General features: G+C 30.3%; 4 protein-coding genes and 1 long non-coding RNA gene across 6 annotated transcripts; all 5 read left to right on the forward strand.

Annotated features, from left to right (window-relative positions):
- The first annotated feature begins 151 nt into the window (after positions 1–151).
- Positions 152–2421, forward strand: LOC145315598 (uncharacterized). Of its 2 annotated transcripts, XM_080155575.1 has the most exons (3): positions 156–235; positions 755–868; positions 1152–2421. In XM_080155575.1, the coding sequence occupies exon 3, from the start codon at positions 1177–1179 to the stop codon at positions 2293–2295; it is 1119 nt and encodes a 372-aa protein (XP_080011701.1). In that variant the 5' UTR covers positions 156–235; positions 755–868; positions 1152–1176; the 3' UTR covers positions 2296–2421. The 2 variants fall into 2 exon arrangements, with proteins under 2 accessions (XP_080011700.1, XP_080011701.1); XM_080155574.1 differs by lacking the exon at positions 755–868 and having other exon boundaries at positions 152–235; positions 1152–2418.
- Positions 2422–3145: 724 nt separating this feature from the next.
- Positions 3146–5239, forward strand: LOC145315599 (uncharacterized). Its single transcript, XR_013878088.1, has 2 exons — positions 3146–3207; positions 4243–5239. It is a non-coding gene; the product is annotated as an uncharacterized LOC145315599 (long non-coding RNA).
- A 52-nt stretch (positions 5240–5291) lies between these two features.
- LOC145318120 (uncharacterized) lies at positions 5292–9958 on the forward strand. The gene is made up of 2 exons (XM_080159470.1): positions 5292–5300; positions 8178–9958. The coding sequence occupies exons 1-2, from the start codon at positions 5292–5294 to the stop codon at positions 9369–9371; spliced, it is 1203 nt and encodes a 400-aa protein (XP_080015596.1). The 3' UTR covers positions 9372–9958.
- Positions 9959–14389: 4431 nt separating this feature from the next.
- Positions 14390–19011, forward strand: LOC145318164 (uncharacterized). The gene is made up of 3 exons (XM_080159509.1): positions 14390–14495; positions 14767–15912; positions 17839–19011. The coding sequence occupies exons 1-2, from the start codon at positions 14420–14422 to the stop codon at positions 15381–15383; spliced, it is 693 nt and encodes a 230-aa protein (XP_080015635.1). The 5' UTR covers positions 14390–14419; the 3' UTR covers positions 15384–15912; positions 17839–19011.
- Positions 18124–21567, forward strand: LOC145318121 (uncharacterized). The gene is made up of 2 exons (XM_080159471.1): positions 18124–18312; positions 20563–21567. Exons 1-2 carry the CDS (start codon positions 18124–18126, stop codon positions 21565–21567), a joined length of 1194 nt encoding a protein of 397 aa, XP_080015597.1.
- Positions 21568–27066: the final 5499 nt, after the last annotated feature.

The raw sequence follows: 27066 nt of genomic DNA on the forward strand, positions 1-27066 counted from the left end.
TTTAAACATAAATCTCCGTTGCCCTAACCCTGCAAGGATAACTTGTACATACCCAATTTACCATAACCTAAGCTTGAGGAATACTTGATTCAAAATTGATTAGATCTTATTATTTGAATTGTGTTACATGTAAAATTATAATTATATTTATTTTCAGACTAAATATATAATGAATTGAGATTCTAAGATCAGAAAAAGAAAGAAAACGCGAGTAATTCTAGTTTAGAAAAGTAAAGTAAGTTAGATTCTATATTACAAATATTATGTAGCAGAATCTGTAGATTATCCTTACTTATACTAAAGGATGTTTGTGTGTCTGTCTGTGTATCTGTTTGTTTGTACCAAAGGATCTCGCTAACCGCTGAACCGATCGGGTTCTCCTTAACAGGGTAGATTCTCATATGTCCCGGGAAGGTTTATAACTATTTTGGGGGAGGGTACCACCACCATCCCTAGAGAAATTAAATTTTTTTTAAATTTCTCAATTTTAGAAAGAAAGTTCAACGAAAAACAAACATCAAACGTAAATTTTTTTTTACTTTTTCTTTTAAAATCTAAAATAAGAAATTGAATTATTAAATTCGACTCTCTCCTCCTCAAATGCCCCTAGAGGCCTCTAGGGGCGTAGCCGCTAGTTAATATTAAAGATGTAGGATGTCTATCTATCTCTCATAAAAGTGAATTAGTTTTCCATAATAAAATTATTTAAACATTTGAGGTTTAGGATAGTTGTTTTCTATATTATATATTTTAGATAAAAGCTGAAGATGGACATTGAATATCCCATCAAAAGTAGATCGGGTAGTAATACAATAGTCATGTATTGACATGTGAATTGATAGAAGAGAAAGTGGGATAAGAATTAGATGTAAGCGGAGAGTTTTCACATAATACATTTGGAATATTTTTACCTACATAGTGAAGGATTCACCCTACACATAGAGTAGCTATATTATATAAGATATGGTTGTAAGGAGATGAGTTCTCATAGAGTACTTTTACCTACTCATTGACAGACGTACGGACATTCCTTAATTATAGAGTAGCTATTACAATATAAACAGTATTGGAAATAATTATAAAAAATAAAAAGAATTGAATTATTATTTTTAATTCTACACATTTATTACATTAAATATAATTTATACCAGGTGCAAGAACAATTAAGAATTCATCATGAACAAGTGTCATATCTGTAGCAAAGAATTCTCTAAAAAGAGTGATTTGACAAAACATGTGAGAATTCATACAGGTGAGAAACCATTCAAATGTGATGTTTGTGAAAAGGCATTTTCAGAAAAAAGTAACTTGACTATGCACGAAAGAATTCATACAGGAATGAAACCATACTCTTGTGATACATGTGAAAAAGCTTTTCGTTCAAATGGTGAGTTAACAGTCCACAAGAGGATTCATACAGGAGAGAGGCCGTACTCCTGTGATACATGTGATAAGACTTTCTTACAACAAAGTGCATTATCTGTACATAAGAGAATCCATACTGGTGAGATACCATACTCTTGTGTGTTATGCCAGAAATCTTTTAAAACTAGTTCAGGACTGTTAAAGCATAAAAAAACAGCTAAGCATCTAAAGAAGTTAGGAGAGAAGCTATATTCTTGTGACACATGTGGTAAAACTTTCTGTACAAATAGAGAGTTAACACTTCACAAGAGCATTCACACAGGAGAGAAGCCGTACTCTTGTGATACATGTGATAAGGCTTTCTTTCACCAAAGTACATTAACTATACACAAGAGGATCCATACAGGAGAGAAGCCATACTCATGTGATACATGTGATAAGGCTTTCAAAGATCAAAGTGCCTTAAAACAACATAAAAGGATTCATACAGGAGAGAAGCCATACTCATGTGATACATGTGATAAAGCTTTCCGTTCTAGTAGTGAATTAACAGTCCACAAGAGGATTCATACAGGAGAAAAACCATACTCTTGTAATATATGTAAAAAATCTTATAATAATAATTCAAATCTATCAAGACATAACAAATCCGCTGTACATCTCATTCTCAAGAAGTTAGAATCTACTAAGAATACAGTTCCAACTTCTACTTCTACCAGTTTTGTTGATTGTGGTGAAGCTGATGTTAAACTAGAAATAAAAGAAGAAGAAACTTTTGATGAGGATCCTCTCTCTATCAACATGGAGGCTGAGAATGTTGAAGAAACTATAAAAAAGGAAAAAGAAGAAGAAAGTCATGATAAAGATTCTCTTTCTTGTGAACAAAATTCTAACGAGGATAGAATATTAACTATTGATATTGTGGAATAAAATTGAACTGTAATGAATATTTTTGATTAATATTATTTCAACTAAATCTAATACTCGGTGTATGGATTGTAGTTAAATATAAGGTGCAGAATTTTTACACTATAAATAAACAAGAGGGGGGGGGGGAGTTTTGACACATTTGCGTAAACAGTGAGTATAGGCTTTATCTTTAGACTGAGAGAATAGGTTATTAGGGATAAAATCATTCTTATATAATAAATTTTCCCAAGTTTTAAGATTTTTTGGATAGGCCTCCAGGTTCAGGAGCTGCAGGCCTCCAGGTGGTCTCTGGACAGGTAAAAACCGAAATCAAAATTTTTTTTTGTTGAAAAGTTAGAGGTCATTTTACATAACAAAATATGCATATTTTTAAATATTATTTACATATTTGAACAAAAAAAGATGCATATTTTGTTTTATAAGTTGACCTCTATCTCTAAAAAAAATATAATTTTATTTTTACCTGTCCAGAGACCAACTGGAGGCCTACAGCTCCTGAACCTGGAGGCCTATCCAAAAAATCTTAAAACTTGGGAAAATTCATCATATAAGAATGATTTTATCGTAAATAACCTATTCTCTCAGTTCAAAGATAAAGCCTATACTCACTGTTTACGCAAATGTGTCAAAACTTCCCCCCCTCTTGGACAATGACAGTTAAAAAAATCTAAAAAAACTTTTCATCCCTGATATTTACAAGCATCAAAAGTCAGAATTATACTTATGCAATTTTTTTTCTTTCTTTCTAAATTATATCAAACTTTTCATATATTTCTTATTATTATTTTATATTCACTTAGATCCCATGATAAGACTTGTATTACTTGTAATAATAATTATATTTATTTTCAGACAAAATATAAAATGAAACAAGACTGAAGTAAATAGAACTGAAAGTGAAAGAAAACTTAAGTAAGTAAATACCTGTCTGTCCATATAAAAAGACTTTGCCCACCACTGAAATGGAGATATCTTGATATAAGTCTTGGCAAGGGCGTCCAAGCTTTTTCATTTGAGGTGGGGGAGTAATCTTTATTATATATGCCTTTACCTTTAATTTGCTTTTTCGCTCCCCATAAATGCATTTCTTTGATACAAATTTGTCATGATTTCATATTTCTCTATGGCAAATTCATTTTAGTAATAAAATCTCTTTTAAAAATATGGCATTGATAAATAAAACATTTTACCTTTTTATTTTATTTTAATATCTAAAAAAAAGTTATGTTAATTCAAAGTTTGTATCTAAATATACTGCCTCATAAATTATTGATATATCATGTCTTAATCCTTTTTCTGTAAATCAATAGTAAATTATTAAGGAATTAAATGAGGGTGGGTGATTAACGAATTTGAGTTATTTTTAAGGTTAGACTTATCAAGTATATTAAAGAAAAAAAAGTAATTTTAGATTAAATTTTTAATGTTATTGATAGAATATTTCGTTGTCCGTCTTAAAATAAATTCTTTAAGTAAACAAAAAGGTTTTAATTTAACCTTTCAGAATAAAGCAGCATACGCATTACGCACCTTTTGAAATCTTTATGCTCTAAAATGTGCCACTGTTTTAAGCGATATAAAAAGAAAACACCTTTTATTGTATATTTTTACAAAGAACAAGGACCTATAATTATTTTTTCTGTATTCTATTTGATTGTATCAGAAAATCGGAAAATGTAGTTTAATTTGAATCACCCTGTAGTGTAAGGCTCCAGGAGAAGTTAGGCATAAAGAAAAAATTAACTCACCACTCCTTTATTTTCAATTTATTTTATTTTTAAAGGAGGGGAGGGGGGGATTGCTTATGCTTGCTAGGCACTTATCATTTACATTAGGAATTAATATGGTTGATTAACCATCCCCTCCACTCACAGCTAATAGCTAAAGGCAAAGAATTATTATTTTCTTTTCTACTCAGGTACTATATTAAATATTTATTCATTCAAGTTGTAAGAACAGTTAAAAATCCATCATGAACAAGTGTCATATCTGCTGCAAGGAATTCTTTAACAAGAGCGATTTGACAAAACACACGAGAATTCATTCAGGTGAGAAGCCATTCGAATGTGATTTATGTGGAAAAGCATTTACGCAGAAATGTAATTTAATAACACACAAGAGGATCCATACAGGAGAGAAGCCATACTCGTGTGATACATGTGAAAAGACTTTCTCAAAACAAAGTAATTTAACTGACCATAGGAGGATTCATACAGGAGAGAAGCCATACTCTTGTGAATTATGTCAAAAATCTTTTACTTTAAGTTCAGACCTGTCAAGACATAAAAAAACAGCTGGACATCTGAAAAAGTTAGAATCTACAAAGAATACAGTTCCACTTTCTACTTCTACCAGTTTTGTTGATTGTGGTGAAGCTGATGTTAAACTAGAAATAAAAGATGAAGAAACTTTTGATGTGGATCCTCTCTCTATCAACATGGAGGCTGAGAATGTTGAAGAAAATATAAAACAGGAAATAGAAGGAGATGAAACTGAGGATAAAGATTGTAAAGATATCATAGAACATAAAATTGAAATATTATGAACAATTGTTTTTTTTATGTGAAATACCAAATTTTCTAAATATTGTATTATTTTTAATGTAAATGTTAAAGGGAGGGAAGGGGGAGTTTTGAAACTTTCGATTACTCCGTCATTATTAGACTTGATATTAATATTAGACTATGTTTTAGTTTATTTTGGATAAAACTTTACTTTTTTATTATATTGTCTAACTTTAATACATAGCCTGATAATCACGGAATAAGTGAAAGTGGCAAACCACCCCACCCACCCCTCCAAACCTTACCATATTTCTATAATATCTGTATATATTATTTTTCTACTATGGCTGCTTATTTAAGATTATTTATTAAAAAATATTTTTTCTATTTTGCAAACCAAAACTTATCATTTTTGTACCCTTTGATTTTTTTTCAGATAACACTGAAATGAAAGTGCAATTTTTCCAGTCTATATTTGAATAAATAGCTAAGATGAATCAGGTAAACGTGATTACTTTCATTAACCCTTAACAGTCGGGCCCCTTGCCGCACCTTCATCGGTCGGAGAAGCTATCCTGTAAAGGAGAATCACATCGGTCCAGCGGTTAGCGAGAACAGACAGACAAACAGACATCTTGTTACCTTATTATAAGGATGTAAGGGTATCTTGCTTTCATTTCATGTTTTATATGGAAAGCAAATCTACAATATTGTTATCTGTCAGTTTATATACATCAAATAACCTTTGAATTGTGCTCTTTCCAAACAGACTATTTTATATAAATAAAGAATGTTTACCCTATTTTAAAGTTAGTACATTTTTTTTCCTAATTTACCGCAGGGATATAAAGGATAAGACAATGGCCGATAATTTTATGCACATCCTAAATGTTAATACACAAAATTACCCCTTCTGTAGGTATAAATATTTAGTTGAAACGTTTGGACACTCAGAAGGCATTTATGGTCCCCAAAGTTGATGGTCAAACGAAAAAAAAACGTATTCATAAAACCGTGGGGACTAGTGTAATAATCACCCTAATGTCTCCTCCCCCCCTAAATTTGCCGCCATTATCTTTATTTAAAATAACACCATATCATATTTGCTTATCCAGTTTCTTATTAAAAGTGGGAGGAGTCCGCGTTAAGCATCATATTTAAGTAAATGGGCGGAGATTTAGTTTAGCTTTAATTATAAATAATAGTTAACTATTGTTTATGTCTTAGGCTTATTATAGAATCAATATCAGTCAGCAACTAACATTTACAGTGAACAGAAAGAAATCTATTACACAGATCTACTTTATATTACAAGGTATTTATAGTTTTTTTTTATACTGTACATCATTAATCAAGAAAGAGTTAGTATTAGGGTAGAAACATTTTATTTTGTAAATATTTTGCTAACCATTTTCGAATTTTGGACGTAATCTATATATTACTTGATATGATGGTCTGTCAAATTTTTATAAGAAATATGCATTTACTTAGCATTCATCAAAGATAGTAAGCTGATTTTTTTCTAGATGTTGTAATCAATGATTTTTTCTATATTTTTTTGGTATTTAACCCCCAAATTATTGCAATATTATTTTGCCTTTATCGCTCTAACTTAGAACAAATATAACTATAAACAAAAAATAAGGGAGAGGAGTATATAAAGCCATATAAGCCTCTATGCAGTCACTCTTTGTTTGTCAATGTAAGATTGTAAATCTGATTTGTCAAGCTTCGCTTTTCGCCCACTCATATGTCAAAACTTTTTTTTATGTTTGGACAAAATGACTTGACAATTTTATCCGTAAGTACGTCTAAAAACACCCTCTGCTACTTTTTTTTAAATCAGCATGAAAACTGCACTTATGTTTAAAAATTATTTTATAAAGTAAATTTTACAAAAAAAAATATTAATGAAGTTTTTGTTTTTTAATACATCTTTTTTAAAAAGTATATTTTTCCATTTTTTAGATTAACTTAACCCTTACAGATCGGGCCCCAATTTGCACCTATTATGCCCTTCCTCCCCTATATCTCGGCTCCTGTTACAGGTAGAGACCAAAAAACTTTCTGTTGGTTCATGTGCAGTTTTAGCGAAAATTAATTCTTCGAGTCATGGCTGTCAGACTGCTTCCTAGCCGCTTTTTTATCGACCCGCTGCTAAAGATTAAACTAAATATTAGAATAGCTGTAGAGCGTCCAATTTTAAAGCTAAGATTACTAAATTTTAGGTAGAGCTTTTATTTTTCATATCAAATAAAATAACTTGTCATAGTCATAGTTGCTAAACTGCTTTTTATCCGCTTTTAAGCGGACAGCTGTTAAATATTAAATTAAATTTAAAAAATTTAGAGCGGCCAATTTCAAAGCTAGGATTTCCAAATTTTAGGTCGAGATTTTTTTTTTCATAACAAAAAATTATAATTTATATTCATGGTTGCCAAACCGCTTTTTAGTGGCCAGCCGCTAATCATTTAAACAGATTTATTGTGGGCTAATATATGGAAGATATATATGTAGAATTTCAGGTATGAAATAGAAAATTGGTCAAAAAGTGATCAAATGGTCATCACTCATTTTTTCATAGAAGTTTCTTATTGCTCCTGGATTCACTAAAAAAATTTAGGTTTAATAGAATCCACGATATTCATGATAAATGTCTATAGTCTTATATATATATAGAGAGAGAGAATTTCAGGTATAATATAGAAAATCTGTCAAGTTGCGGTCAAACAGCCATGACCTATCTTATTCACAGAAGTTTCTTATTGCTCCTCGATTCATTAAAAAAATTTAGGTGTAATAGAATTCAAGATATTTGTCTTTAGTCTTATAAATATATAGAGAGAGAATTTCAGGCATGAAATAGAAAATCGGTCAAGTAGCGGTCAAACGGCCATGACCTATCTTATTCACGGAAGTTCCTTATAGGATTCACCAAAAAAAAATAGGTCACGATATTCATGACATATGTCTATAGTAAAAGCCGGACAAAAAATCTGTCATAAAATCGTTCAAGTAGCTGTCAAACGGTCATAATAATATCACTTTTCTCAGATGTTCATTGATATCTAAGTATCCACAAAAAAAAACGATATCCTTATAAAATCAACTCTTGCCGACGTATAATTACTTAACTTAAAAAGGCATGAAGTCACAGTTCTCTATCTTACCTACCAAAAAAATGTCATTAAAAAACTAGAGGGGGTGGGGCATATTCTGTAAGGGTTAACACATTATCTTTAGAGTTCAAAGTAAAAATAATTAAACTTGAATGTTTTTTTCATAAATAATAAGTCGAAAATTTCATGAAATAGTTCATCTATAAATATATACATGAAAAATATTTTTTGTTGTAATACTAATTCATAATAATTTCAGGAGATTGAGAGAGGACATACCAGCATGAATACCTGTGATACTTGTAATAAAAATTTTACAAATAAATCTCACTTGGTTGTTCATAGGAGAAGTCATACTGGTGAGAAACCTTACTCATGTGATCAATGTGGAAAGTCTTTCTCTGAGAATGGTGTTTTGAATAAACACAAACGAACCCACACTGGCGAGAAACCTTACTCATGTGATCAATGTGAGAAGGCATTTGCACGAAAAGATAAATTGACTCTTCATAAGAGGATCCATACTGGAGAAAAGCCATTCTCATGTGAGCAATGTGAAAAGACATTCATAGATAGTGGTGCTTTGACTGAACACAAAATGATTCATACTGGTGATAAACCATACTCATGTGATCAATGTGGAAAGGCATTTTCTAAAAATAGTCGTTTGACTAGACACAAAAGAATTCATACTGGAGAGAAACCATACTCATGTGACAAATGCGAAAAGTCTTTTTCTCAGAATAGTGCTTTGAAGGTACATAAAAGAATTCATACTGAAGACAAACCATACTCATGTGATCAATGTGAAAAAAGTTTCTCTGATAAAAGTACTTTGGTTCATCACAAAAGGATCCATACTGGTGAGAAACCTTTCTCATGTGATCAATGTGAAAAGACATTCAATCAAGGTAGTCATTTGACTCGCCACAAAATGATCCATACTGGTAAGAAACCATACTCTTGTGATCAATGTGAAAAAGCCTTCTTTGATAAAAGTACTTTGGTTCAACACAAAAGGATCCATACTGGTGAGAAACCTTTCTCATGTGATCAATGTGAAAAGACATTCAATCAAGGTAGTCATTTGACTCGACACAAAAGGATCCATACTAGTGAGAAGCCATACTCATGTGGAGTTTCTTTCACAAATAATAGAAATTTGACTAACCACAAAAGAGTTCATACAAGAGAAAAGCCATACTCATGTAAACTTTGTGACAAACATTATACCTTTAGTTCCTTGTTATCAACCCATAAAAAATCTGTTAAACATTTAGAAATAATGAATAGCTATAATGATACAGTTCCACCTTCTGTATCTATTAGTTTAATTAAATGTGAAGAAGTTTATATCAAGGAGGAAATTAAAGAAGAAGAAATATTTGAAAAGGATCCTCTCTCTATCCAGATGACAGCTGACAATATTGATACTCTCTCTATTGAAATGTAAATGAATGAGAATGTTGTAAATAATTTCATCAGAGAATTTCTTCCTGACGACATAATTTATTATCCATGTAAAAAATATCCGTAACATCTCTACTTTATCATATTACTAAAAGTATCGCCCCTTGCCTATAAGGATTTAAAGATTCTTTTTGTTCTTAGTTTAATAAAACTTCCTAAATTAGTTAATTGTTTATCCAGCCGTTTATGAGATAGTATTGACCATGTATACATACATAAAGACATCCTATTAGTTCATATAATATAAAATTTGTAATTAGAATGATAATTATTTTGTTTATAATTTGACAACATGTTTCTATAATGTACAATAATTAATGTAAAAGAAAATTTTATGTTTTTAGTATAAAGACAAATCATTAAGGGAGGAGTAGATTTCGCTAAAAATTCGTAAAGGTGTGAGTTTTAAGGTTTAAAAATAGTACGATAATATTCACTAAATATGTGTATTTCTTATTGAAAAGATCTATAGACAAAACAAATTTTTAAAGTTAACATAAATTTTCATCGTTCTACTACTGTTTTTAACTTAAAACTCACAACCTTTACGGATTTTTTGCGCAACCTACTTCTCCCTTTATTTACTTATCTTGTAGTGTAAATAAAATAATTGTCTAATGTAAATTTATTATTTTCAGATTAATTAATAACAGATAAAAATGCACGGAGTATAGATATCAATAAGAAAGAAGTTTTCTACTTATTTTGTATACAAACACACAGGTTATTTACTTTTTATTACTAAATGTTTACAATAATTAGGGTCGGTCAGTCTGTACACCTGCCCGCCCGTTCGTACTTATGTCCGTGATGGTAAACTCTTTAATTAATTTAGACATGTTAGAATTGTCCTTTTTAAATTTGCATGGTGATTCCTATAACAATTAGGTAGGATTTAGGAAGCGTAGGAAGTAACTCTATAATCGTTTCAAGAAAGTCCCTGTATCCAATGAAAACTTGCTGATTTTTAACCATTGACAACAAATTTCTGTATGATTTTATGATGTATTTTTTGGACTAGTGATTCCTAGGAGAACAAATTATATTATTGTAATCAAGGCATCTTTATGATCAAATCCAAAAAATTAAAGTAATATTGCAACAAAATGTTCAATTTTGTTTGTACTTACAAATTAAGGTTCTAACACTCAACAAAAGTTGTAGCTTGTTTGTCCTTTCTTTTGACTTTAGAGCTTTGCTTTTATGGACTCTTTATGGACTTTTATGGACTCCTTAACTAACTTACCTATAATATACATTTAATTAAGACGACAGTTATACATGTCACTTTTATTTATCTTAATCTTTTCTTTGACTTATTTAAGATTTTTATTTAACTAAACAATAATTTAAAACTAATGCCCACTACCTTTAACAGATTTACTTTATATTATAAGGTATTTATAGTTTTTTTATGCTTTATGTCATTACTCTAGTCTCATTCTCTTATGCTATTCAATGCTGATGTTTAAAAGCGAAGCTTTTCTATAATTAAGGTCGGTCAGTCCGTACCTCTGTCTGGAATGGTAAGCTCTTTTCATTAATTTAGTCATGTTAGACAGGTATAGTCCTTTCCACGACATCCCTCCATAAGGGGTGATGATTTTCTATAGCTCCTTCAAGGAGCCATTACATCGCCCCTTGTCATAAATGGCGATCAATTAAAATAATCGCCCCTTATGGAGGGATGTCGTGGAAAGGACTTTACCCGAATTTTCCTTTTGATTTCAAACTTGGCATGGTGATTCATGTAGTAGTTAGGTACAATTTAGAAAGCGCAGCAATTCTATGATCGTTACCAAAATGTCCAAAGTCCATACATCCATTTAAAACCTTTTTGACAACAAATTTTTATGTGATATAATAATCCTGTTCATCTAATTTTTGTAATACTCATTCCTATTACAATGTTACAAGGAAGCATTTTTATAATCAAGTTCTAAAAATATGTATCCTGTAATTAAGCAGTTTTGCAACAAATTTACTTACAAAAGGATTCTCCTGTGTTAATGTTCGTTTACTACTCCTATATACTACTACACCTACTCTTGATGTGTTGGTCTGTCTGTACTGCTCTGTTGCAAATTTTATAAGAAATATGCTTTTCCTCAGCTTTTATCAAAGATAGATTGCAGATTTTACTCAGAGTGAGTGTTCAATCGTTTTAACCATTAATTCTAATCTACATATGGAATGCCCATTAATTTATTGGCAATTGGCTTATCCCTTAAGATTCCTGGATTTCTCTGCTAGTCTGTTTTTTTGAGCTTGGCTTTTATAGATGTTGTCATCAATGATAAAATTTTCTTTCCAGTTTTATATGATTGTATTTTTTTTTATAATTACCGTCATAACTCATATACGTCCTAGGTTGGGGGTTAAGGGGTGCTTACCCCAAACTTTATAATCCCTCATTTTACTCCCCTGCAGTAAGCTTATTTTTGTGTTCAAGACTATTTTATACGATATTTATAAATGGATTGTATTGTCATCAATTTTATTAGTTCAATCCTTTGAAATCCCCACACACATTTTCTATATCTCATTTGTATCTATCATTTTGCTTTATAATGAACTTCTCTTTGCTGCGGGAGTGTGGCATGGTAATTTTTTATCAAATACATTGTCATTATAAAGCAAGCCATTATCATTATCATGTTACAGTGTAATATAGCTAATTAATGTTTGTTTTTTAGGATGTATTGTAGTGCAAGAGACAAATATGTATTGAATATTTAGTAATCTTTTGAAGAAAAGTTGTAGCATATTTGTTTATGAAATTCTCTATTCTTATTTCTTAATTTAACTTTTAAGTAAAATATTGATATTTATTACAGAGAAAATGTACCATTATTTAAAGCACAACATTTGTTAGAGTGCATAAGTGATTACTATTGTGTTATATCTTAGTGATTTAGTGTGTGGGGTTGTATTTACCTGTGAAAAGTCAATAAATACATCATATTATCCACTTTATTGTTTCTCTTACACATATATACTTTGTAATCCAAGTTGTCACTTACTGTAGCTTAATGTTGGGATCTTAACCCTTTCTTCTGAAGTTCTATAAGCAGTCAGCAATTATTAAAGCTTGTGCATAAAAGTTTAGGCGCCACATAGTTAAATGCACTTTGTTCAACTATCCCTTAGATTAAAATCAAACTTTAAATGTAATATAGATAATTTTACCTCTGTATTGACTGTATTAAATTATGTAATGTTTTAAGGTTAAATCCCCTGTCCTTACCATGAATGCTCAACAAACAGATGGAAAACCATTCAAATGTGAAATATGTAGCATGAGATTCACACAGAGTGATAGCTTCAACAGACACAAGGCAGTTCATGGTATGAAGCCTTACTCTTGTCATACACGCAGAAAGACTTTCCTTACACAAAGTGATTTAACTGTACATAAGCAGATCCATACAGAAGAGAAGCCATACACTTGTGATACATGTGGAAAAGCTTTCTGTAGAAATTATGAGTTAACAGTCCATAAAAGGATCCACACAGGAGAGAAGCCATACTCTTGTGATTCATGTGAAAAAGCTTTCCATACAAATCCAATGTTAACTCTTCATAATAGGATCCATACAGGAGAGAAGCCTTACTCTTGCGATGCATGTGAAAAAGCTTTCCGTTCAAACTGGGAGTTAACTGTTCATAAGAGGATCCATGCAGGGGAGAAACCATACTCATGTGATATATGTGAAAAATCTTTCTATTCTACTGGCGATTTGACAAGGCATATGAGGATCCATACAGGAGAGATGCCATACTCTTGTGTTTTATGCCAAAAGTCTTTTAATGATAATTCAAACCTTTCAAGACATAATAAATCAGCTGGACATCTCAATAAGTTAGAATCTACTAAGAATACAGTTCTACCCTCTACATATACCAGTTTTGTTAATTGTGGTAAAGCTAATATTAAACTAGAGATAAAAGAAGAAGAAACTCTTGATGAGGATCCTCTCTCTATCAACATGGAGGCTGAGACTGTAGAAGAAACTATATTGTAGAAGATAAATTGGTTTTCTTATATGAAATGCCAAATTTTGTAAATATTCTATTATTTTTAATGTAAATAATATGGGAGGGGGGGAGGGGAGTTTTGCCACTTTCACTTAATCCATCATTATTAGGCTTTATATTAATGTTAGACTATAGGTTATTTGGCATAAAACTTTATCTTAAGGTTATATTGTCTAACATTAATACCTAGCCTAATAATCATGGAGTAAGTGAAAGTGGCAAAACTCCCCCCCCCCCCTATTTTATCTTTATAAAATCTGTATATATTATTTTTCTACTTTTGCTGCTTATTTCAGATTATTTTTTCTATTTCGCAAATAAAAATCTTTTTTTATAGCTTTTGATTTTTTTCAGATAATGGAAAACAATGAAATGAAAGTAGAATTCTTGCAGCCTTCATTTGAATAAATACCTAAGATAAATCAGGTAAATTTGATTACTTTCATTAATTGTGTCAGAATTTGTTTTCATAATTTCTTGCAGAATCAAACATTTTGGAATCATTTGAGATGTTTTTTTTTCTTAGATTTTGCCCTTACAACTAACCCCTGCGAGACAAGATAAATCTTAATTTTATTAGTGAGCTACTCACTTCATTGTAAGATATTTGTTATAACTTTTTCTCTGACATTTTTACAGTGCAGCTACCTTTGTAAGCAACAGCACTACCCTTGCAGTAGCCAAAGAGTCCACACAGGGGTTAGTTACAATAGATTAGATTTAGAATCAGAAGTAAGTAAGTTTTTAACATGTGTACTAGGATAATTTTGTCCATAACATTAAATAAAACACCACACCATATCTGGAATACTTTTAGTTATTTATTGATGGACTCACCCAACATATAGAGAAGCTATACTAGTTTTCATAGTGTTAGACGTACAAGAATATTTTGGTTATAAAGTACCTAACTAAAATTATTATTTTTCATTCTACACAAGTATTACATTACATATTATTTATTTCATGTGCAAGAACAATAAATAATCCATCATGAACAAGTGTCATATCTGCAGCAAGGAATTCTCTAGAAAGAGTGTTCTGATAAGACATATGAAAATTCATACAGGTGAAAAACCATTCAAATGTGATACATGTGATAAGGCTGTCCGAACAAGTAATGAGTTAACTGTCGATAATAATTTTGTTTATTTATTATGATATATGTAAATGGTAGTATTCTGATTTCATTATATTAAGGAGATTAATTTTATCTGTTCTAATCCGTACTTTACAAAAATGTTTAATTCTAAAAAAGTTATAATCATAATCAATCAAATTTGATTTTAGTTCTTTGTAATATAGAAAATCAATTTTTCTGAATATTTTTTTTATTTCAGGTGCAAGAACAAAAAAATTCACAATGGACAAGTGTGGTCTCTGCAAGAAGAAAATCTCTTCCAAGGGGAACTCGACATTACATATGAGAATTTTTGAAGGAGAAAAGCTGTTTATTTGTGATTTTTGTGAAAAGACTTTCTCACAGATAGATCACTTGAAAATTCCAAACACAGATGAGAGAATATACAAATGTGGAATATGTAAAGAAACTTTCCATACAAATTGTGAGATGACTCTCCATAATTCTATCCATACAGGAGATTACTCTTGTGATACATGTGAAAAAGCTTTCCGTACAAGAAGAGAGTTAACTGTCCATAAGAGGTTCCATACAGGAGAGAAACCATACTCTTGTGAATTATGCAAAAAATCTTTTAACTCATGTTCAAACCTGACAACACATAATAAATCCGCTGGACATCTCAAGAAGTTAAAATCTACAGTTCCACCTTCTGCTTCTACCAGTTTTGTTAATTGTGGTGAAGCTAATATCAAACTAGAGATAAATGAGGAAGAAACCCTTGATGAGAATCCTATATCTATAAAGATAGAGGCTGAAAGTGTGGAAGTAATTATAAAGGAGGAAGAAGGAATTGAGAGTGAAGAATTTGTTTAAGTACATGAACATAAAAATGTTTGATAAATGAATGAACCTAGTTTGCGAATTTGTTGTAAATGTCTTTTAACAAGTGCTTAATTATGTTTGTTTTAAGATTTGAAAATACGTGTAAATAATATTACTTCTCCAAAAACATTTTTAAAGAAAAAATCATACCTAATTGTTTGAAAAAAATGTTATTTGTAAAATTGTGTAAATAGGCAGTCTCATATATACTTTGTTACTTAATTGATTAAACATCTGTGTCGTCCTAATCTTACAGGGCTACCTTGTACATACTCAATTTGCCCTAACCTAAGCTTGAGATTGATATAAAATTGTAAATATTAATTACCTATGAACTAAATCATGTAGATACTTTTTCTGTTTATACTTTTTTTCTGTCCTTCTCTTGAATGCAAAATGCGTACATCTTCTCTAATTCAATCAGACTACTTATAAAATAATAATTTTGTCTATTTTCAGACAAAAATTGAAATAAAATAAGAGAAATAAACCACGCATAGTCTTAGTTCAGAAAATTAAGGTAACTTAGTTTTTAGCAAGTATAAGGATAAAGAGGAAAGTAGGTTGTGCTAAAATTCCGTAAAGATGTGAGTTTTAAGACTTAAAAACAGTAGTAAATCGATAATATTCACCAAATATGTGTATTCCTTATTGAAAGAACTATAAACAAAATTTTTTTATTAAAGTTAACATAAATTTTATCGTTCTACTACTGTTTTGAAGCCTTAAACCTCACACCTTTACTGAATTTTAGCACAACCTACCTCCCACTTTTGTCCATGACATAAATAAACCCCGAACCACTTCATTATGCAATCTACATTTTCCTGGATATTTTGTCTATGGTAGTCCATAAGTGTACAGCTTTACAGTACATTGTTTCTATTTGTTAAAGCAACACGTATGATAAAAGAAAAAGATTCTGTTTAAAGTAAAATGCTTATATTTCAATCAAAATCTATATTTTTTTATTTTTTACCGATCCACTTCATTATGCAAATCATTAGAAAATCAATGAGAAAACGTTTGTTTTGCCCTTTTCTCCACTCTTAAAAATTAATTCTGATAAAATAACAATTTTTTAAGGGATTTATGCATTAATTATAATGAAAAACAGTTTAAGGTAGATTTTATTGATTTTTATAAATAAGAAATAATTGAAGAAAAAAAATTCTATTCTTATCACTGTAGAGGACAGCTGCCGACCCCCAGTCTTAAGGATGAAGCTAAATACATGTAAAAAATAAAAATTTGCCTGAAAAGTATACAAAAATGTTTTTTGATGTGTTAAAAAAATCCATTTTAAAATCTTGATTTTGAGGATGATGGCCTTTAAGATGCTCTTACTGGTGGTGATGGTGAGCTAAATGTTATCAAAGTGCATGCCCTTGAAGAAAACTTATTTATTGAACTATGGTCCAATTTTTGTAGTCATAGCAGCCTCCAGCCAAGCAATATTAAAAAAGAAAAAAATTGCAATTTTAATTACTAAAATTCATAGAGTAAATAATGTAGTTTTTAGATAATGGTTATATTTCATTTCGAGAGGCTCCACTGGAGGCTGCTATGACTACAAAAAATGGTACATAGGTTAATAGACAAGTTGTTGAAATGGTCATGTACTTAGATAACATTTAGCTAACCTTCACCACCAGTAAGAGCATCTTAAAGGCCATCATCCTGAAAATCAAGATTTTAAAATGGATTTTTTTAACACATCAAAAAACATTTTTTGTATACTTTTCAGGGTAATTTTTATCTTTAACATGTATTTAGCTTCATCCATAAGACTGGGGGTCAGCAGCTGTCCTCTAAAGTGATAAGGATAGAATTTCTTTTTTTCAATTATTTCTTATTTAGAAAAATCATTAAAATCTACCTTAAACTGTTTTTCATTATAATTAATGCATAAATCCCTTAAAAAATTGTTATTTTATCAGAATCATTTTTTAAAAGTGGAGAAAAGTGCAAAACAAACGTTTTCTCATTGATTTTCTTTTCATTTGCATAATGACGTGGATCGGTAAAAAATAAAAAAATATAGATTTTGATTGAAATATAAGCATTTTACTTTAAACAGAATCTTTTTCTTTTATCATACGTGTTGCTTTAACAAATAGAAACAATGTACTGTAAAGCTGTACACTTATGGACTACCATAGACAAAATATCCAGGAAAATGTAGATTGCATAATGAAGTGGTTCGGGGTTTAAAACAGCACTGCATGTTTGGAATACCTCTACTTACATGTTGATGGACACACCCAACATATAGAGAAGCTATACTAGTTTTCATAGTGACAGAGTAGCTGTACTAAATAGGACATGGAGGTAATGAGATAGTTTTTATAGAGACAGACGTACAAGAATACCTTGAGTATAAAGTAAATAAAATTATTATTTGTAATTCTACAAAGGTATTACATTATATATTATTTATTCTAAGTGCAAGAACAATAAATAATCCATCATGAACAAGTGTCATATCTGCTGCAAGGAATTCTCTAAAAAGAAAAATTTAACAGTGCATATGAGAATCTATACAGGAGAAAAGCCATACTCTTGTGATACATGTAAAAAGGCTTTCTCTAACCGATGGTTTTTAAGTAACCATAAGAGGAGACATAAATCAAAATCTGTTTCTACCAGTTTTGTTGATTGTGGTGAAGCTAATATAAAGATAGAAATAAAAGAAGAATAAACTCTTGATGAAGATCCTCTCTCTATCAACATGAAGAATGTTGAAGAAAATATAAAACAGGAAATAGAAGAAGAAATTCAGTATAAAGATTTTCTTTCTTGTGAACAGAATTTGCATCCAGAACAAAAGTTAAGCTACCAGATAAAATCAGAGAAGAAAGAAGAAGAATCTCTTGATGAGGATCCACTCTCTATAAAGATGGAGGCTGAGAGTGTGGAAGTAATAATAAAAGACGAAATAAAAGAGGAAGAAGGAATTTAGAGTGAAGAATTTGTTTGATATTAGAATGAACCTAGATTGCGAATATTTTGTGAGCATCTTTTAGCAAGTGCTTTATGTGCGTATTTAATATTTAAAAAACATACTAACTTTAAAATAGGGGTAGATGTACGAAATGCATTTGAACTTGAATATATTGAACCAAATATATTTTTTTTCAAATATCTTCATAGTTAACCAGTATATATCTCATATTTTATAAAAACATTTAGAGGTTCACTTCTATAAGTACCCCCAACTCGTTAAATGCACTTCGTGCAACTGTCCCTTATAAAAATAATTTTAAACACAAAATCATGATACTGAAAATAAATGTTATTGGCACCTAGATAACCCCTAAAGATAAAAATGTTTAAATAAGTAGTATCATATATACTTTGTTTCCTTTATTGTTTAAACATAAATCTGTGTTGTCCTAATTCTGCGGGACTACCTTGTCCAAATTCATTTTAACCTAACCTAAGTTTGAAGAATACTAATTGATATAGAATTTAAATATTGAGTATATTTCAACTAAACTGTTAAGAAATTGTTTCTGTTTATACATTTTTTTCTATCCTATTATGCAAATTTTGTGTCTACCTTCTTTAACTTATATTATTTCTCATTTCATACTTTTAATTATTCAGAAATCATTATTAGAATTGTGTAACATGTAAACTTATTAAAGTTTATTTTCAGACTGAATATAAAATGAATTGAGACTCAACGATTATAAAAAGAAAACAAACGAATCATTTTATTTTAGCAAAGTAAAGTAAGTTAGCTTTTATATTACAAATATTATGTAGCAGAATCTTTAGAATATTAATATTAAAGATAAAGGATTTCTGTCTGTCTTTAATAGAAGTGAATTAATTTTCTGTAATCAAATTATTATTCAAACAGTTGGGGTTTATGATGGTTGTCTTCTATAATATGTATTATAAATAAAAGCTGAAGATTGACATTTAATAACACATCAAAAGTAGATCGGGTAATAAGACATATACATGTTTATGTGAGTGGATAGAAAAGAAAGTTGGATAAGAATTAGATGTAAGAGGAGAGTTTTCATAGAATAAATCTGGGATACTTTTACCTACATATTGACGGACACACCCTATAGAGTAGCTATACTAAATAAGATATGGATGAAAGGAGGAAAGTTTTGATACTTTTTCTACATAGTGACAGTCTTAACAGTCCTACGGAAACAACCTTAAATAAAGAGAAGCTGTAATAAGAAAGTCATACAAATACAAAAAAAAATAATAAAAGTGGAATCATTATTCCAATTCTGCAATGGTAATGCAATAAATATTTTTATATTCAAGGTGCAAGAACAATTCAGAATCCATCATGAACAAGTGTCATTTCTGATACATGTGGAAAAAATTTTTCACAAAAAGGTCATTTAACTGTTCATAAGAGAACCCACACTGTAAGACCTTACTCTTGTAAAATCTGTAAAAAAGCTTTTCGTACAAATAGTGAGCTAACTGTAACTAATTTATGCCTTATCCAAGGTATTTGATTTTTAATATACCAAGCTAATTACTCACTAATTTAATTTTCAACGTCTTTTTGTCCATCTATCTGTAAAAAAGAAATGGAATGGGGGGAAATGTGAATTTCTCGACTGCTATTCAATTTAGACTATTTTTTTGTTTGTTTGCAAAGATTCCCTATTTCAATGAACATCAAATATTTAATTTACATGGTCCATTTGTCTGTTGGTAATGCTCTTGGGAATTCTAAATTTCTAGAAGATAAATTCATTGCGGATTTTTTTGTGGCGATTGAGAATCTATCTCAAACCCACTTTCTTATGTATGCAATTCTTTTCTATAATTAGGGTCGGTCCGTCCTGAACTGTTAGCTCTTTTCCTTCATTTAGTCATGTTAGAATTTTCTATAGATGTCAAACTTTTCATGGTGATACCTTAGTAATTAGGTACAATTTAGAAAGCGTAGCAATTCTATTTTATTTCCATACGTTCATTTAAAACATTGTTATGATGATTCCTTTAACAATAAGTGTAGGATCTGTAAAATTAGAAACAACAATTTGGATATGACTTTTACAATTTTTATTGCTTGTTTGACCGCCTGTTTTTTCTATGGAAGTTTTTATCCTTTTTCAGTTTTTACCTGAATCTTGTGTTTATTTAAAAATTTATGTTTTTATTCATAAAAATAATATTTTAGGAGATTGAGAGAGGATATACCAGCATGAATACCTGTCATATTTGTAATAAGAATTTTAAAGAGAAATCTAAATTGGTTAAACATATGAGGGTTCATACGGGAGAGAAACCATACTCATGTAATAAATGCCAAAGGTCTTTCACTAATAATGGTAACTTGACTAGGCACAAAATAATCCATACGGGAGAGAAACCATTCTCATGTGATCAATGTAGAAAGACATTTTTTCAAATTAGCCATTTGACTCAGCACAAAAGGTTTCATACAGGTGAGAAACCATACTCGTGTGATCAATGTAATAAGACATTTAAATCGGGTTGGGAATTGACTGTTCATAAAAGAGTTCATACTGGTGAGAAGCCATACTCATGTGATCAATGTAAAATTTTTTTTTCTAAGAATAGTGATTTGACTAGACACAAACGGATCCACACTGGTGAAAAGCCATACTCATGTGATCAATGTGGAGCGTCTTTCACCAATAGTAGTAGTTTGACTGTACACAAAAGAATCCATACAGGTGAGAAGCCTTTCTCATGTGATCAATGTGAAAAAACATTTACAAATAGTAGTAATCTGACTTATCACAAAAGAGTTCATACTGGTGAGAAGCCATACTCATGTGATCAATGTGGAAAGACATTCAAACAAAGTGGTGAATTGACTAGACATATAAGAGTTCATACTAGTGAGAAGCCATACTCATGTAAACTTTGTAACAAACAATATATCTCTAGTTCAGAGTTAGGAAGACATAATAAATCCCCTGGACATTTAGTAATGATGAATAGCTGTAATAATACAGCTTCACCTTCTGTATCTCTAAGTATCATTGAATGTGCAGAAGTTTATATCAAGGAAGAAATTAAAGAAGAAGAAATATTTGATGAAGATCCTCTCTCTATCCAGATGAGAGCTGACAATATTGAGGAAAATATTAAACAAGAAATAAAAGATCCTCTTTCTTGTGAACAAAATTATGAAGATAGAAATATAAACAGTTAATTGTCATAGGATAAAAAATTTTAAAAATCTACATTTTATTAATTTTTGTCACAAATCTAAGCAACGTCCAAGCTTTTGTGTTTATTTCCATTAATATGCGAATATTAATTTTTTATGGTGTTTCTAAATTCTAAATGTATTTACTTTACACTTGGTTTTAAGGATTTCCACATTAATCCTGTTTCCATTTTTTTTGAATTACAACTTTAATGTTTAAATGAATTTTTTTACATGAATAATTATGAATGATTATTGTTTTCCAGTATAAAGGCAGATCATTTATTTGTTTATTTATCTTGAAGTGTAAATAAAATAATTGTCTAATCCTAAATATATTAATTTCAGATTAATTTATAACAAATAAAAATGCACAGCGTATAGATATCAATAAGAAACAAGTTTTCTACTATTTTTGTTTACAAACACACAGGTTATTTATTCACTTTATTACTAAATATTTCTATAATTAGAGTCAGTCAGTCTGTACCTCAGTCTTTCCGTACTTATATGTCCGTAATGGTAAACTCTTTAATTTAGACATGTTAGAATGGTCCTTTTAACTTTGCATGGTGATTCCTTTAACAGCTAGGTAAGATTTAGGAAGCATAGTAACTCTATAAATGTTACAAGAAAGTCCCTGCATCCAATGAAAAATTGCTGAGTTTTAATTTTTGACAACAAATTTTTGTATGATTTTTTGATGTATTCTTTTTGGAAGAATGATTCTTAGGACAACAAATTACTTAATTGTAAGCAAGGCATCTTTATAATCAAATCCAAAATATTAAAATATGTTCTCTACTGTATCCTGTATTTAAGCAATATTGCAACAAATCTATGTTAAATTTTGTTTATACTTACAAATTAATAATCTGACATTCAACAAAAGTTAAAAATGAGTTAAATATTGTTTATATTTTAGGTTGATAATAGAATCAATGTCAGTAAGCAACTAATATTCATAGTGAACGTAGAGAAATCCGCAGAGGAATTTTGATTGTGGAATAAACTCATGAAAGGTGCTTTTACTTATTTTCGTATTTTATGTGTGAAGCAAATCTATAATATTGTCCGGTGTATTGGTCTATACGTACACAATCAGATTACATTTGTTCTGTTTGAGCCGCCACATTAACTTATTCTTATATTACATAATAACAAATTGACATATTTACATTTTAAAAACCTACTCATGTAATAATGAATAATAAACAATAATTTGCCGCCAGAATTTTATTGAAATAACATCACCAGCCCTTAATAAAAGTATCTATTTGTCCAGTTTCTGATTAAAAGTGGAAGGAGTCTGTCTTGAATATCATATTTAAGCAAATAGGCGGAGATTTTGTGTAGTTTTATTTTAGTAAAACATGAATTAACTATTGTTTATGATTTAGGTTGATATTTGAATCATTGTCAGTCAGCAAATAACAATCACAGTGAACAGAGAGAAATCCATTATACAGATCTACTTTGTATTATAAGGTATTTATATATTTTTGTATATCATTACTCAAGTATCATTCTCTTATGCTATTCAATGCTGATGTTTAAAAGTAAGCTTTTCTATAATAAAGGTCGGTCCGTCCGTACCTCTGTCCGGAATTGTAAGCTCTTTTCATTAATTAAGTCATGTTAGAATTGTCCTTTTAATTTCAAACTTGGTATGGTTATTCCTGTAGTAGTTAGGTACGATTCAGAAAGCGTAGCAATTCTATATTATGCCCATACGTCTATTTAAAACATGTTGATTTTAAACCGTCTGACAAAATTTTTTTATGTGTTCTAATTATCCTATTTATCTGATTTTTTGAATATTGATTCCAACTACGATAAGGTACAATGTTCTGAGGAATCTTCTCTATAATCAAGTTCTTTTCCTGTAGTTTTAATTACAATTTTTCTTTATACTTCTACATTTATATTCTGCTTATTCTGTTATGAAATTCTTCAAGTGTTAACATTTGTTTGTCCTACCATTTCAGAGCAGTGTCGTTATGAATGTTGTCATTCTTATGTTGTATATAGTTTTCTGACTTTTTCCGGATATCGCACCTATTCTACATATCACTTAATATGTTAGTCTGTTTGTACTGCTCTAATAAAATTTATATAAGAAATATGCCACCAAAGTTTTATAATCACGTTTTCTTAACAACTTTGGGGACACTAGTGAATTTTCATTGATAGATTCATTAAGTTGAGTGTTCAATCGTTACAACCACTAATTTTAATCTACAGAAGGGGTAATTTTGTGTATCATCATAGGGAATGTTCATCTTTTTATTGGCCATTGTCTTATCCCTTTATATCCCTGGATTTTTCTGCTAGTTTGTTTTTTTTGAGCTTGGCTTTAATAGTTGTTGTCATCAATATTTTTCTTGTATAATAACAATTTATTTCCAGTTCTATATGAATGAATATTATTTATATTTACCGCCCTAACTCATATACGTCCTGGGATGGGGGCAAAGGGTTGATTAAACCAAACTTTGAAATCCCTCATTTTACTCCCCCAAAAATTAAATTCTAACTCCGCCCATTTATCATCGATTTAGAACAGTTAAAGTAGGAGGAGTTGCTAAATATTATAAGAAATAATTATAAACATTAAATATGGGGAGAGGGGGGGGGGTGGTTGGGTTATAAAACCATATCAACCTCTGTACACAAATATAAATGCTTTCATTCCATGTTTGTCAGTTTTGCTTTTATTAATGTTGTCATCCTTGTTTTTAAAAGTGAAGCTCTTTTACATTTGTCTGTATGTCAATAACAGTTGCTAGAAACACCACAGGACCAATAGGTCTATACCCTGAAGAGTTCAGTGGTTACCGAGATCTTAAGGGACGGACGGACAGATGGACAGACAGACAGACGGACACACATCAAGCTACTTTGTATTATAGATGACACTAGCTCTTATCGTGAATTTAGTCATATCAGAATTGTGCTGATGATTTTATTAACAATAAGTGAAGGATCTGTAAAATTGTTACTAAAAAGGTTGTTTGTCCTTTAAAAATTATTTAGCTTTATTGACAACAACTTAGATACGACTTTTACAATTTTTCTTGCTTTTCTGACCGCCTGTTGCTTTGCTTCTATGGAAGTTAATATCCTTGTTTCAGTTTTAACCTGAATGTTGTGATTATTTGAAAATATTTGAAAAAACAATATTTTGTGTTTTTATTAATAAAAGAAATATATTTTAGGAGATTGAGAGAGGATATAACAGCATGAATACCTGTCATATTTGCAACAAGAATTTTACACAGAAATCTAAAATGGTTGTTCATAGGAGAGTTCATACAGGAGAAAGGCCATTTTCATATGATCAATGTGGAAAGTCTTTCTCTGAGAATGGTGTTTTGACTAAACACAAACGAACCCACACTGGCGAGAAACCATACTCATGTGATCAATGTGGAAAGACTTTCTCTGATAATAGTAATTTGAATAGACATAAAAGAGTCCATACTGGTGAGAACCCTTTCTCATGTGATCAATGTGAAAAGACATTCAAACATAATAGTACATTGACCGTTCATAGAAGAATTCATAGTGGCTTTAAACAATTCTCATGTGATTAATGTGAAAAGTCATTGTCTGATAATAGTCTTTTGACTAAGCACAAACGGATCCATTCAGGTGAGAAGCCATACTCGTGTGGTCAGTGTGAAAAGTCATTATCTCAGAATAGTGATTTGACTAAACATAAAAGAGTACATACTGGTGAGAAACCATACTCATGTGATCAATGTGAAAAGACCTTTGCAACTAGTAGTAATTTTTCTGCCCATAAAAGATTTCATACAGGAGAAAAGCCATACTCATGTGATCAGTGTGAAAAGACTTTTGTAACTAGTAGTCTCTTGACTAAACACAAAAGAATCCATACAGGTGAGAAGCCGTACTCATGTGGTCAATGTGGAAAGTCTTTCTCTGAGAGTGGTGTTTTGAATAAACACAAACGAACCCACACTGGCGAGAAACCTTACTCATGTGATCAATGTGAGAAGGCATTTGCACGGAAAGATAAATTGACTCTTCATAAGAGGATCCATACTGGAGAGAAACCCTACTCATGTGATCAATGTGAAAAGTCATTCTCTAATATTAGTACATTTACTGTTCATAAAAGGATCCATACAGGTGAGAAGCCATACTCATGTGATCAATGTGAAAAGTTTTTCTCTAAGAATAGTAATTTGAATGACCATAAAAGAATCCATACAGGAGAGAAGCCATACTCATGTGATCAATGTGAAAAATATTTCTTTACGAGTAGTGACTTAACTGTACACAAAAGGATCCATACAGGTGAGAAGCCATACTCATGCAAACTTTGTGACAAACAATATCCCTCTAGTTCAGCGCTATCAAATCACAAAAAATGATGAAAAGCTGTAATAATACAGTTCAACCTTCCCTATCTATTAGTTTAATTGAATGTGAAGAAGTTGATGTTAAAGAAGAAATTAAAGAAGAAGAAATATTTGATGAAGATCCTCTCTCTATCCAGATGCTAGCTGACAATATTGAAGAAAATATTAAACAAGAAATAGAAGATCCTCTTTCGTGTCAACAGAATTATGATGAAGATAGAATTGATACTATTGACATTATTCATCATAAAATAGAACTGTAAAGATCATATTTGTTAATGTTTAATGTTGTAATATTATTTTAATGACCTCAATTAATTTTTGTACATAATTTTACATTATTGTGTTGTGTAAATATTTTATTTTCAGAATTTATTTTTATTTAATTGTCATATGTATGTTACAAATATTTTTTTAGAGACTTTTTTAAAATGATTTATTTTACTTTAATTTTCTGTGAATAATTTTGATGTTTTTAAGCATAATGACAATCCATGATTTATTAGTTTCTGTGTGAATATAATATTTATCAAATGTAAATATATTATTTTCAGATAAATATTTATAATACATAAAAATGCACCAAGTATAGATATCAATGTTACAAAGAAAACAAGTTTCCTATTAATATGGTTTCCAAATGCACAGGTTATTTATTTTTATTCATACTTAAGGCTCCACATTATTCTCTAAGGGGTCCAACTTAATAGGATTAACATGGCTGGTTCTAGAAATATGATTCCTCCTCGAGAGCCAGCGCCGCTGGTACGTCCAGCGATGACTCTTTCCCCTTGTTCTTGTTCATGATTGTTCATTGTTGAAAAAGTTCTATGAGATTTAGAAATTTTAATCATAGACAATTAAACCTTTTAATCTTGGTGTAGAGGGGAAAAGACATAGACGAAAGATAGAAATTTGGTAGAAAAAAGACAAGAGTTATACACCTTTTTGTTTTGCTAACTTCAAGGCTTAGTGTATCTATGACCCCCTCTTAAACCACCTTGTCTAATGCTCCCTTTCGAGCAGCAAAGTAAGGGGGATTGGAATTAAAAGGCCATATGGTACAAAAGACCTAATCCTACAAAAGGCCTAAATTAAATATAAAATAAAT

This window comes from Acartia tonsa, chromosome 4, assembly GCF_053477335.1.
Source record: "Acartia tonsa isolate MP-2025a chromosome 4, ASM5347733v1, whole genome shotgun sequence".
Taxonomy (NCBI): Eukaryota; Metazoa; Arthropoda; class Copepoda; order Calanoida; family Acartiidae; genus Acartia; species Acartia tonsa.